This window comes from Erythrolamprus reginae, chromosome 2, assembly GCF_031021105.1.
Source record: "Erythrolamprus reginae isolate rEryReg1 chromosome 2, rEryReg1.hap1, whole genome shotgun sequence".
Classification (NCBI taxonomy): Eukaryota; Metazoa; Chordata; class Lepidosauria; order Squamata; family Dipsadidae; genus Erythrolamprus; species Erythrolamprus reginae.
In genome coordinates, this window is record NC_091951.1 from 154,760,694 (window position 1) to 154,772,534 (window position 11,841).

Genomic DNA, 11,841 nt, shown 5'->3' on the forward strand with positions numbered 1-11,841 from the left:
ATTACAATAAAGCAGCAGCAAATAAACTAAACAAATCCAGCTCTAGTAAGCTTTTCTTCTAACATGAACAAAACTGTCAAAGCAAAGGCATGAGGATAAATGATTACCAAAATTCAAAGACAGGATGATCATTGTTCCATGAGATGTTTTCCTATGCAACTGAGATGAAGAACACCAGCAAACAGGGAGTGGAGAATGTTGAGTCCAAGTTTAATGAGGCCTTCTCTCCTATGTCGGGGCTGTAGGGTTCTTTTATTTATTTATTTATTTATTTATTTATTCAATTTTTATGCCGCCCTTCTCCTTAGACTCAGGGCGGCTTACAACATGTTAGCAATAGCACTTTTGTAACAGAGCTAGGCTATTGCCCCCACAATCCGGGTCCTCATTTTACCCACCTCGGAAGGATGGAAGGCTCAGTCAACCTTGAGCCGATGATGAGATTTGAACCGCTGACCTTCAGATCTACAAGTCAGCTTCAGTGGCCTGAAGTACAGCACTCTACCTGCTGCGCCACCCTGGCTCTATTTTATATTCTAGGTCTAAGTTCTTTCTTTAAATCTTTCCTTTCTGATTGATCCAAGTCAAAAGAATCTGATTTGGGGCTTTCAAATATCATTTTCCTTCTCTCAGGATTTCAAATGTCCTTGATAACACTCTCGCCCAGCAGTATAAAATTACATCAAATATCTCTCCTTCTCTGGTGTTCTGTGGCACAGAGCAACTCTGATTTATTGCCTGTGCCTCCTTAAATAGCCTGCTTTTGCAATTAAGTAGGCCACTGCCTCAGTAAAGTCTTTTTTAAAAAAACCCTCATATTCCAGTACATAATGATTATAACCCATCCCATTATATTTACTATAATATTCTTAATCAAATGACTTGTAAGGACAGAAGAAAAAATTAAGTCTTAAAGATTAATAATAATAATAATATTGGACTAGCTCACAGGATGTTCCATACGATGCTGGACACAGTAGGGGAGCAATTGTATCTTCCAGATGCCTTCTCAGAAAAAAACAAAGTCACCACGAGCAACAGAAGAATTGGGACTTCCCCTGATTAGCTCATGACAAATCTACTTATTTTTGTTCCCCTTCCTTGTGATCAATGGAGTGTCTTATTTTCTTCATTACCCCTCCTGGATGACTTGGGTCCAGGGATGGGTTGCTACGGATTTGCCCAGATTTGGGAAAACCCGTAGTTAATGTTATAAATAATTTGGAAAACCTCGAAATCCCTTCCCCTCCCAGGAGTCTCCATGCGGCCCGTTTTGGATATGAGGTAAATCAGGGCCTGTATGGAAGCGCAAAAAGGGGGGGGGAAATGGGCCACCCAGAAGCTCCAGAGGGCCTCTGGAACCTGGGGGAGGCAGTTTTCACCCTCTCAGAGGCTCTAAGAAAACCTCCAAAGCCTGGGGAAGGAAAAAAGCAACTCCCCTGTCCTGGTGCAGAAGGCTGGCTAGGCCACACCCACCATGGCCATGCCCAGCCATCAACTGGGCAGAGAACCCATTGCTGAAATTTTTGAAGCCCACCCCTGCTTGGGACCCTCAGAATCTCCTGGCAGGTTGAATTTGGCACAATTCCACAGAATTCCATGGAGTTGCATTGTATCACTGTGATGTCAGCCCTGCAACCCTCAGTTCCCCTTCTTATACAGCTTATAGGAGATATGTAGAGATGGGGTTTCTGGTGATCACTTCCAAAAAATGTACCATATTTGCCTCTGAGGAATCTAAAACCCACACAGGTGAGATATAAAAGATTCCACAGTTGAAACTCTGCCACCTGATTTAAATGGAAGTGATCCGTCACATCACTAAGAGACAGAAAAAGAAGGTTGTGATACTACTGGTGTGTAATATTCTAAACTCCTGGATGGTACAGTGGCTTCTTGTTTTATTGTCCCGATTTTTCACATCATGCATACATACAGACCAGAATATCTCCGGGACCGCCTTCTGCCGCACAAATCCCAGCGACCAGTTAGGTCCCACAGAGTTGGCCTTCACCGGGTCCCTTCGACTAAATAATGTTGTCTGGCAGGACCCAGGGTTAGAGCCTTCTCTGTGGCGGCCCCGACCCTCTGGAACCAGCTCCCCCCCAGAAATTAGGACTGCCCCCACCCTCCTTGCCTTTCGTAAACTCTTTAAAACCCACCTCTGCCGTCAGGCATGGGGGAATTGAGACATCTCCTCCAGGCCTATATAGTTTATGTATGGTATGTTTGTGTGTATGTTTTTTTAAATTATGGGTTTTTAGATATTTTTAAATATTAGATTTGTTACTGTACACTGTTTTCTATTACTGCTGTGAGCCGCCCCAAGTCTACAGAGAGGGGCGGCATACAAATCTAATTAATAATAATAATAATAATAATAATAATAATAATAATAATAATACTATTTCCCAGCTGCCCAAAATCCAAGATGTGAAAAAAAGATTGAAAATTCTTATTAGACCTGCCTATCATAGGCCCTTCCTACTCATCCATGTTGGCTCACATTACTTCAAGGAATATTTTGAGGGATGTTTCAAATCTACAGTAAATGAATCCTTAAATTTTACTCATCTTCTATAGGGTTCTTTTTTAAAACGTCCAAAATAGCTTTTTATTTCCTTAAACACTACTCTGCATTTTCTCTTCCTCTTTTAATTTTAACCATGAGAGAGAAAAGAGCTGGTTGTATTTGTACTTCCTTTTCCTTAATTTCTTAAGGTGGCACTTGAACTCCTGATGACATCAAAATATCTTTCATGGTTTCCTCTTTCATAATCATTATTTCTGCAGCTTGTGTTTGTCATTCTGTCTTATTTTACTGAAACATGAATGAGGTCAAAGTTGATTGAATAAAGACTCCTGTTAGAATTTTGCACTGTACTTTCACATAAAGGAAAAAGGAGCAGGCCTGCTAGGTGTTTTTATTATGAGGGATTCCAGAAAACATGTCTTGGTCTGTTTCAGCAACAACAGTCTATTTTCACTTTCAAGCTCTGACAAATTAAGGTGTAATCCACTCAAGCGTATGTCACAAAATGTCAGTTAGCCTTTAAGAATCCTTCTTTGTTGAGTTCTTTGTTGATTTTGCTCTGTTGTGTTTACACTTTAAGTCAGTTCTACTTCTGAGCAAATGATCCTCTCTTGATTATGCCTTTGTCCTCTCCTCCAGTATAAATTGGCTAGTCCCCACTGGTTCTTTGGTAGCCGTAGTGGGCCAAGTTGGCTGTGGGAAGTCTTCCTTGGTGTCAGCTCTTCTTGGTGAAATGGAGAAACTCAGTGGAGATGTGGCTGTGAAGGTTGGTTTTCAGCAGTTGAAAAACACTCTGACAATTTGAATATTTGAAATATCTGTGTAGCTTCTAATCAGGTCTGTCTTATATTGCTGCTTTTAGGGTTCGGTTGCTTATGTACCCCAGCTGCCTTGGATCCAGAATGCGACTTTGAAAGATAATATTTTGTTTGGCCACCCTCTTAACGAGCTGAAATATCAGACTGTGTTAGAGGCATGTGCCTTGAAACAAGATCTTGAGATGCTTCCTGGAGGAGATCAAACAGAAATAGGTGAGAAGGTAAGACCTTTAGCAGGACATGCAATAGCTGCCTCTCTGAGTCCAGCAAAGCTTTTGGGGTACACACAGTTTGATCATGCCAGGGACACTCCCAAAAATGCCCACCCCATTATTCATTCTATTCATAATAATTTGGAGGTGAGCATGGCCATCCGGACTCAAAATACAAATGGGTGAAATAAAAAGCAAAGCAAAGGTGGAGACCATGTTCCAGAACCTAAATCCACATTGTTGAATGCTAGTTTCTGTCACCAAAACTTTTGTATAACGAGATTCAGAAGGCAGTAACATGATCCAGAAAGAAGTTCAGGTCAAGTGTCAAATCTAAGTCAAATTAAGTAATTTCATCCATAAAACATAACAGTTACCCAAAACTTCATTTGTCACTAACCAGAAAATATCAAACATCCTAAGAAACCCAAAAGACAAAATCCATCTCGAAAACCAAGGAATCTATGAAATACCATGCAAAACATGTGCAGTCACATACATTGGACAAACCAATCGAAGAATAAACGCACACATTGCAGAACATAAAAATGCAGTCAAAAAAGAAGAAAAAACTTCCTCCCTTGTCCAGCACATAAAAAAAACAGGACATGAAATTGACTTTGAAAAAACTAAATTACTTTCCAAAACAGAACACGTATATAAAAGAATAATCATGGAAGCCATAGAGATAGAAAAACATCCCCTCAGCATGAATAAACGTGATAACAGGTCCCGCCTTCCAGAAATTTGGAAACCAGCCCTAAACAAAAAAAAACATATCATAATCATCACCATGTCAATCCTTCAACTAAATGTGATTCCACCAATCAATCAAATCACTAAAACATAGCCACCCAATCTACTTGCTCCATTCAAACCAAATCTCCACCCCCACCACTATTTATAAGGAACAAATGGCAGTTGCAAACAAACTATATCTACAGCAGCACGAAGCTTACAACTTCAGCCTGATGATGGTGAATGTGATTTCACCGAAACATCGCAGAGACACTCAAAATATTACACGGGGCAAAACCCGAACTCAGAACAATCTACATATATATATATGTAGTGCAGAGCTGAAGGGATTGGATACTGTAGCCTAGATGATAATTCTCTGCCTTACAAGGCAAAGGTTGCGGGTTCAAGTCCCAGTGGGTATGGCTAGCTGATGAGGCCAAAATAAGGCCGAAATATATCTATCCTAGTCTCCCTTAATTTTCAAATTCAGCAAAAAAAAAAAACTTGTGACATATATATACAGTATATATATCTACAAAAATCTACAAAATCAAATATATGATGAACACATCAGACTACAAAGAAAAACTTTCCATCCTACTACAAAACCCTGCCTACAAACTTCTAAACACAGATCCTACCACCTACCTAGAAAAAACCACCAAATCCAAAATAAAAGCCTCTCCCATCAGTGAAGAAATCCAATAAAGAATCATCCCCAGAGAAAAATCTTCCATATGTCCAAAACTCTATGGCCTTCCAAAAATACACAAAGAAGGAATACCTCTCAGGCCAATAGTCAGCTCCATAGGCTCCCCTCTATAAAATCTTGCCAAATTTTTAGCCAAATATCTTCAGCCCTATACAGAAACTATCACCTCATATGTACAAAATTCATTCCACTTTATACAAATAATTAAAAAACAAAACCTACAACCTGGTGACCTACTTGTGAGTTTTGATGTCGTATCCCTTTTCACCCAAATACCTATTAAAGAAGCCTTAACAGCCATCCAAAACAAACACAAGCCCCCAAAATATATCTTAGATCTAACCAACCACTGTCTGACAAATACATACTTCATCTATAATGAACAAAGATATAAACAGATAGAAGGAGCCTCCATAGGATCGCCCCTCCCACCTGTCATCGCCAACCTCTATATGGAATATTTTGAAAATAATGCATTGGAGCAATCTAAACACAAACCTAAACTTTGGCTGAGATATGTAGATGACACTTTTGTAATTTGGCCACATGGAAAAGAAAAACTAGACAATTTCCTCACACATCTCAATAGCCTACACCCCAAAATACAATTTACTATGGAAACAGAAGCCAATGATCAACTTCCCTTTCTGGATATCCTAATCTATAAAAAACCCAATGGCATCCTAGGACACACCATCTACCAAAAGAAAACCCATACCAACCGTTATTTAAATGCACACTCCCACCACCACCCCGCACAGATCACCTCAGTAGCCAAAACTCTCATCACCAGAACCAAACGCCTAGCTGACCACGAGCACTTAAAAACTGAATTGAACAAACTCAAAGATGTATTAATTTCTAATGGATTCGAAAGGAAAACAATTACAAACCTAATCAAAAAAGAGACACCCCCCAAAAATCAAGACCAAGAACAGGATAATGGTACCACCCTCCTCCCTTACATCAAGGGCACCACAGACAAAATTAGTAAAATTCTACACAAACATAATATCAAAACTTCATTTGTCACTAACCAAAAAATATCAAACATCCTAAGAAACCCAAAAGATAAAATCCAACTCGAAAACCAAGGAATCTATGAAAATCCCTTGCAAAACATGTGCAGCCACATACATTGGACAAACCAATCGAAGAGTGAGCGCACGCATTGCAGAACATAAGAATGCAGTTAAAAAAGAAGAAAAGACTTCCTCCCTTGTCCAGCATATTAGAAAAACAGGGCACGAAATTGACTTTGAAAAAACTAAATTACTTTCCAAAACAGAAAATTTATACAGAAGAATTACTATGGAAGCCATAGAGATAGAGAAGCACCCCCTCAGCATGAATAAAAGAGATGACACGTCCCGCCTACCAGAGATTTGGAAACCAGCCTTAAACAAAAAAACATATCATAATAATCACCATGTCAATCCTTCAAGTAATTGTGATTCCACCAACCAATCAAATCACTAAAACATAGTCACCCAATCTATTTGCTATATTCAAACCAAATCTCCACCCCCAACACTATATATAAGGAACAAATGGCAGTTGCAAACATTCCATATTTACAACAGCATGAAGCTTAAAACTTCAGCCTGATGATGGTGAATTATTCTGCAAATTTATATAGCTAGGGAAGAAAGCACAGTGGAGGAAAAGCAATGTGGTGGAGCATGCCTGGCTATGAAAGTATGCTGAGTAGAGGACTAATTGGGACAGAAATGAGGTGTGTATATAAAATCAGAGTTGAGGAAAAGAGAAGAGAATGAAAGAGAAGAGTAAATGGGAAGCAGTGACATGTGAATAATGTAGTGGATTTAAAGCTTTCCACTCATCATTTTGAAAGGGATTGTGGGATTTTCCAAACAATTACCTTTTATTTAAATTCAAATTACTAAAGCAATGTGTGCATGTATGAATGGTGGGTTGATTGATTAAGAGGAAGACAGATAGTGTTGTCTTATTACCAGTCTAAAAAGATAAGGAAGGTCCTGAAAATGGAACAGTTCCTCTGCATTTTTTAAACTCTTAACTTTTCTCAGAGAAAAAAAGCCCCTGGGGATGGATTAGAGCGAGGATTTACCTAGCCCGGGATCCATTTTCCACACTACTTTTCCCGATGCCTTAAAGAAGCCACAACTTCAGCATGTATTCAGCAAATCTCTCCTGGACACCTTAATTAAATGTTGGTCTGAGGCAGCACGGGGACCATCACTTAGTTTATTTATTTATAGCAGGTTGTTGAGAAATATATAAAATTAGCAATTATAAAATTTCAGTAGAGCAATAAAGGATGTTATAGCTTTCCCTTCCACAAATTTGTTTAATTCTTGAAAGTCAATTCAAGTTGATTCCTTTGAAAGTCGTTCAAGCTATTGTCCAGACCAGGGGGGGGGGGGGGGCGATGCTCTGGAGTAGCGAAAATGGAGCTCCACCCCAGAAAGCCCAATTTGCACTGAAAGATTTATTTTATTTATTTTATTTATTTATTTTGTCAAACAATTATAGGGGTGGTAATTTGTACAAATAAAACATTAGATAAGTAATGATTAAAAAGTAACAAAAGAGGACGGTAGGAAATGGATGGTAGGCACAATGGTGCACTTATGCACGCCCCTTACAGACCTCTTAGAAAGGGGGAGAGAGGTCAATTGTAGATAGTCTAAGGTTAAAGGTTTTGGGGTTAGGAGTAGAAACCACAGAATCAGATAGTGCATTCCAGGCGTTGATTACTCTGTTGCTGAAGTCGTATTTTTTGATGTTGAAAGAAAATGCAGGGCGTCCTGCATAAGCCACACCCACAGTGTGGTAGTAAAAATTTTGGTAGCCCTTCACTGTTCAAGTTGATATAGTCAGTACCAGAGATCTTATATTAAAGAATCTCCATCATGCAACCTCAATGGATTAATTAAGGGAGAATTGGGGGGGGGGGGGGGGGGGGAATCTAGCTTCATAATTTTCCAGGTGCTTTATGGCGATCAGTTCTCCTGCAATTCAGCCTTTCCTCAGCCAGCTCCTGACCACATTGGCTGCCCTTTTCTGTACTTTTTCAAGTCTCCTTTTCGAAATGCATCATCTGGAGGTATCGCCCCCTTAGAGAGGAGGAGTCTTTTATCTTAGCCATTTCCCCATTGTCTTGCCAGCCCCAAGGCCCTACTGCTTGCTTGCTTGGATTTCTGTGCCGCCCAACTCCCAAGGGACTCTGGGCGGCTCACACCTAGAAAATAGTGCATACAATGCAATATTAAAACCCCTTAAAACAGTTTAAAACCAACAATTTAAAACAATTTAAAAACTACACATGTCAGGAATGGTCGGATCCCAATTGTACACCATCTGATCAACGGCCCTAGGCCTGCCAGAAAAGCCAGGTCTTTACGGCTTTCCAGAAGGCCAGCAGGGTGTGGGTAGATCTCAGTGTCAGAATGAGGGTAATTAAAGTCCATTTGAACCTTAAATCATTCTGGAGGTGATGGATTGAGAGAGCAGACATTTGTTGTCAAAGTAAGGTTTCTTTTTATTATAAAAGTAGAAAATTAAATATGTCATGAGAGACAAATGAAAAATATATCTTCACATTATGGCTGCTAACACAAGACTGACTATATCAAAATGGAGAAAGACATAAAGATGGATGTGAGCTATAATGACGTGGCAGGATTTTACATCATAATAGGAGGAGCTAATAAAACACACACACAGTTAACTATTTAATTATTGAATGACTCTGAATGTCTCTGGGGCTGTCAATATTCAGCGTGACACTCAGGAGGTAGCTGGTTCCAAAAAGTCAGAGCAGCCACAGAGAAGGCCCTCCCCCGTGGGCCCACCAGCCATCAATGTTTAGTTGATGGGACCCGGAGAAGACCAACCTTGTGGGCCCTTATCAGTCGCTGGAAGCTATGTGGTAGAAGGCGGTCTCGAAGATATACAGTATCTCCCATTAGCGAACTAGGAGAAAGATTATATGCCAAGGCTGAAGCTGCCTATCAATCTAGATGTAATGAATTGACGCAACAATGGAATCGACTCCCTCAAGAAACACTGGGCTCTCTTTTTCTGGCAGGATATAAGCAGAAGTTGGATGGGCATCTCACAGAGATGCTATAATACTGGATTCCTACAATGAGCACAAGGGCAAACTAGGACAGTGATCTAGAACCCTTCCAGACCTTCCCTTCCAAAATCCTTTGAATCAATCGGACACTATCTTTGGGATCATGCAGCCAATAGGGCACCAAAGATTCTTCTCTTTCCACCAGGTCGCAGGAATCTGAATTGCACCTTAGCTTTCCAATTCTTGAGCCCTCCCGGCAGATACGTTGGGTTTTGGTAGAACTGGCACTGTTGTCTATTGCATTTGAAATGCATGATATATTTTTTCTCTTTTTATCACACAGGGCATTAATCTTTCAGGTGGCCAGCGGCAACGAGTGAGCCTTGCCCGTGCTGTATTCAGCAACACTGATGTTTATTTGTTAGATGATCCACTTTCAGCAGTAGATTCTCATGTGGCAAAACACATTTTTGACAATGTTATTGGACCAGAAGGAGCACTTAAAGGAAAGGTGAGCACAAAGACATCTAAAATCTGCATATTTATAGGCACACGTCCCTTTTGAAAGAGAGATTTTCATTGCTAATCCTAAAATGTATATATATTAGTCACCTAATGAACTTCTATGGTTGCAGCTTGATTTGACCCTGGATTTCCTACCACCTGGCCCAAGGCTCTAATCCTGGAGAATTCTGGGAGTTGAAGTCCATATGTCTTAAGGGGCATACATAAGTGCACTGGTGTGCCTTTCGTCCCCTGTCCAATTGTCTTTCCTTTCTCTCACTTATCATATATATTTTCTTTCTTTCATATAGCCTCTCCTCTAACTTCACTTTACCCTTATATATATTACTACATGTCTATTTTTCTTCCTATGTATTTGTGTATTGGACAAATGAATAAATAAATAAAATAAAATAAATAAAGTTGGGAGTTAAAGTTGGGAATTCTTGGAGTTGAAGTCCACAAGTCTTAAAGTTGCCAAGTTTGAAGACCTCTACTCTAATCTTTACATTACACTAGTCTTCAGTTACTGCTGGTTGACCTTTGATATTTTTCTGGTAGATTTTCCCAGTATGTTTAATCATTTTTGGGCAGGAAGCAGAAACCCACACCCTTCAAGATATTGCTGAATTACCACTCCTATCATTCCATCACGTTGGCTGGGATCGCTGCAGGTTCTCATTGAGCACCATCTGGAGGGCTGCAAATTCCCTGCGCCTGTCTTCAAATACGATTTTTCCCTTCAGTGTTATCTTCCTTATGCCCACACTGTGCACATGAAATCATCAGAAATAAATGTGGTGTATTAACAAATAACATACAAAATAGATTCCTTTCTTTTACCTTTTAATATTCTGTATTATTTTATTTAAAATAACAGCATTTCACAAAATATTCTTCCTCTGTACTCATAGTCCTCAAAATACAACGGTTCAAAGTTACAACAGTATTGAGAAAAAAAGAATGACAAACTGTTTTTCTATAGTTGTGATCATTGCTGCATCTCTATAGTCCAGTGCTTCTCAAATAGTAGGGTGTGCCCCTCTGAGGGCAGTGTTCCCTCTAATTTTTTTTTTTTTTTGGGGGGGGGGCGGAAAAGTATAGTGTCTGAGCGGCAGTTCCTTTGGGACTGGGCGGCACAGAAATAATAAATAAATAAATAAACAAACAAACAAACAAATAAAAAACCCACCCTGTTTTGCCTCAGAGAATTTCAAAATAAAATACTGTACTGTGTGTCTATAACAGTGAGCTCATAATAGGGCAACTCTATCAATATCAAAATGCCACATAGTTGAGCTAGTTTCAAACTAGATTTTGATTTTCTTTCTCTCTTCCTTACTCCCATTCTTTTTCTTTCTCTTTTCCTTCCTCTCTTTTTTCTATCTGTTTCTCTCTCTTCCTCTCTTCCTCTCTCTCTCCTTCCCTCTCACTCTTTCCCTCTCGGCTTCTGGGCAGGTTTGGAAAACTCTGAGTTGATGATGATTTTTAAGTGAGCGATTGCTCACTGCTCAGCTTAGAGGGAACTATGCCTGAGCTGAGGGGGCACGGAGCGATGCCAGGCGGGGCGCATGTGACCCTGGGGAACATGCATGGTCCCTCTCAATTGAATCCCCCAGACCGGGAGTGTTTTCCCAATTGAACGTTACTCCGAGCCTACAAAGAAGGCGGCCAGGCAGGGAGGGACAGCTGTATGGGTTCTTGTTGTTCTTGGTGGGCACTGCGGTGACCCTGAACAGCGTGGCGAACCTGCTGCTGGACAAGGAGGAGAATCCTCTGCAGCTGGGCGAAAGCTTTGAAGGGCCCCCTAAAGCCTCCTTCCACACTATTCGCTATGAGTGCCCGGCAGAGGCGGCGCTTATGGGCCAGGCTGGCAACCCCAAAATATCAGCTTGTTTAAGGTGGCCTGGCCCCATGTCAAAACACTAAAATTTCATTGGGGCCCAGATCAGAGGTTTGAGGAGGGGGGGGGGGGCGCGAAATATTTACTTCTTCCCGGGGGGGGGGTGCGTAACAGAAAATAATTGAAAAGCACTGCTATAGTCCCACGTTCAAAATTCAGGTACTTGCCAATTGGTTCTTATTTATGATGGTTGCTCTGTCCTGGGGTCATGTGATCAGCATTTGGGATCTTTTGACAAGCAAAGTCAATGGGGAAACCAGATTCACTTAAAAACCAAGATACTAACCATTGCAATAATTCCTTTAGCAAAAGTAGCAAGAAGAGTCATAAAATGGGGCAAAACTCACTTAAC

General features: G+C 40.4%; 1 protein-coding gene across 4 annotated transcripts in view; it reads left to right on the forward strand.

Moving 5' to 3' along the window:
* ABCC3 (ATP binding cassette subfamily C member 3) overlaps nucleotides 1-11,841 on the forward strand; it is a 221,676-nt gene that overhangs the window by 181,181 nt on the left and 28,654 nt on the right. For 3 of the 4 annotated variants that reach the window (XM_070740012.1, XM_070740010.1, XM_070740011.1), the window contains 3 exons: nucleotides 3,173-3,299; nucleotides 3,396-3,572; nucleotides 9,426-9,593. In XM_070740012.1, coding sequence (XP_070596113.1) covers nucleotides 3,173-3,299; nucleotides 3,396-3,572; nucleotides 9,426-9,593 — 472 coding nt within the window. The remainder of the gene's footprint in view (nucleotides 1-3,172; nucleotides 3,300-3,395; nucleotides 3,573-9,425; nucleotides 9,594-11,841) is intronic. The other variant, XR_011558081.1, reaches the window with a different exon arrangement.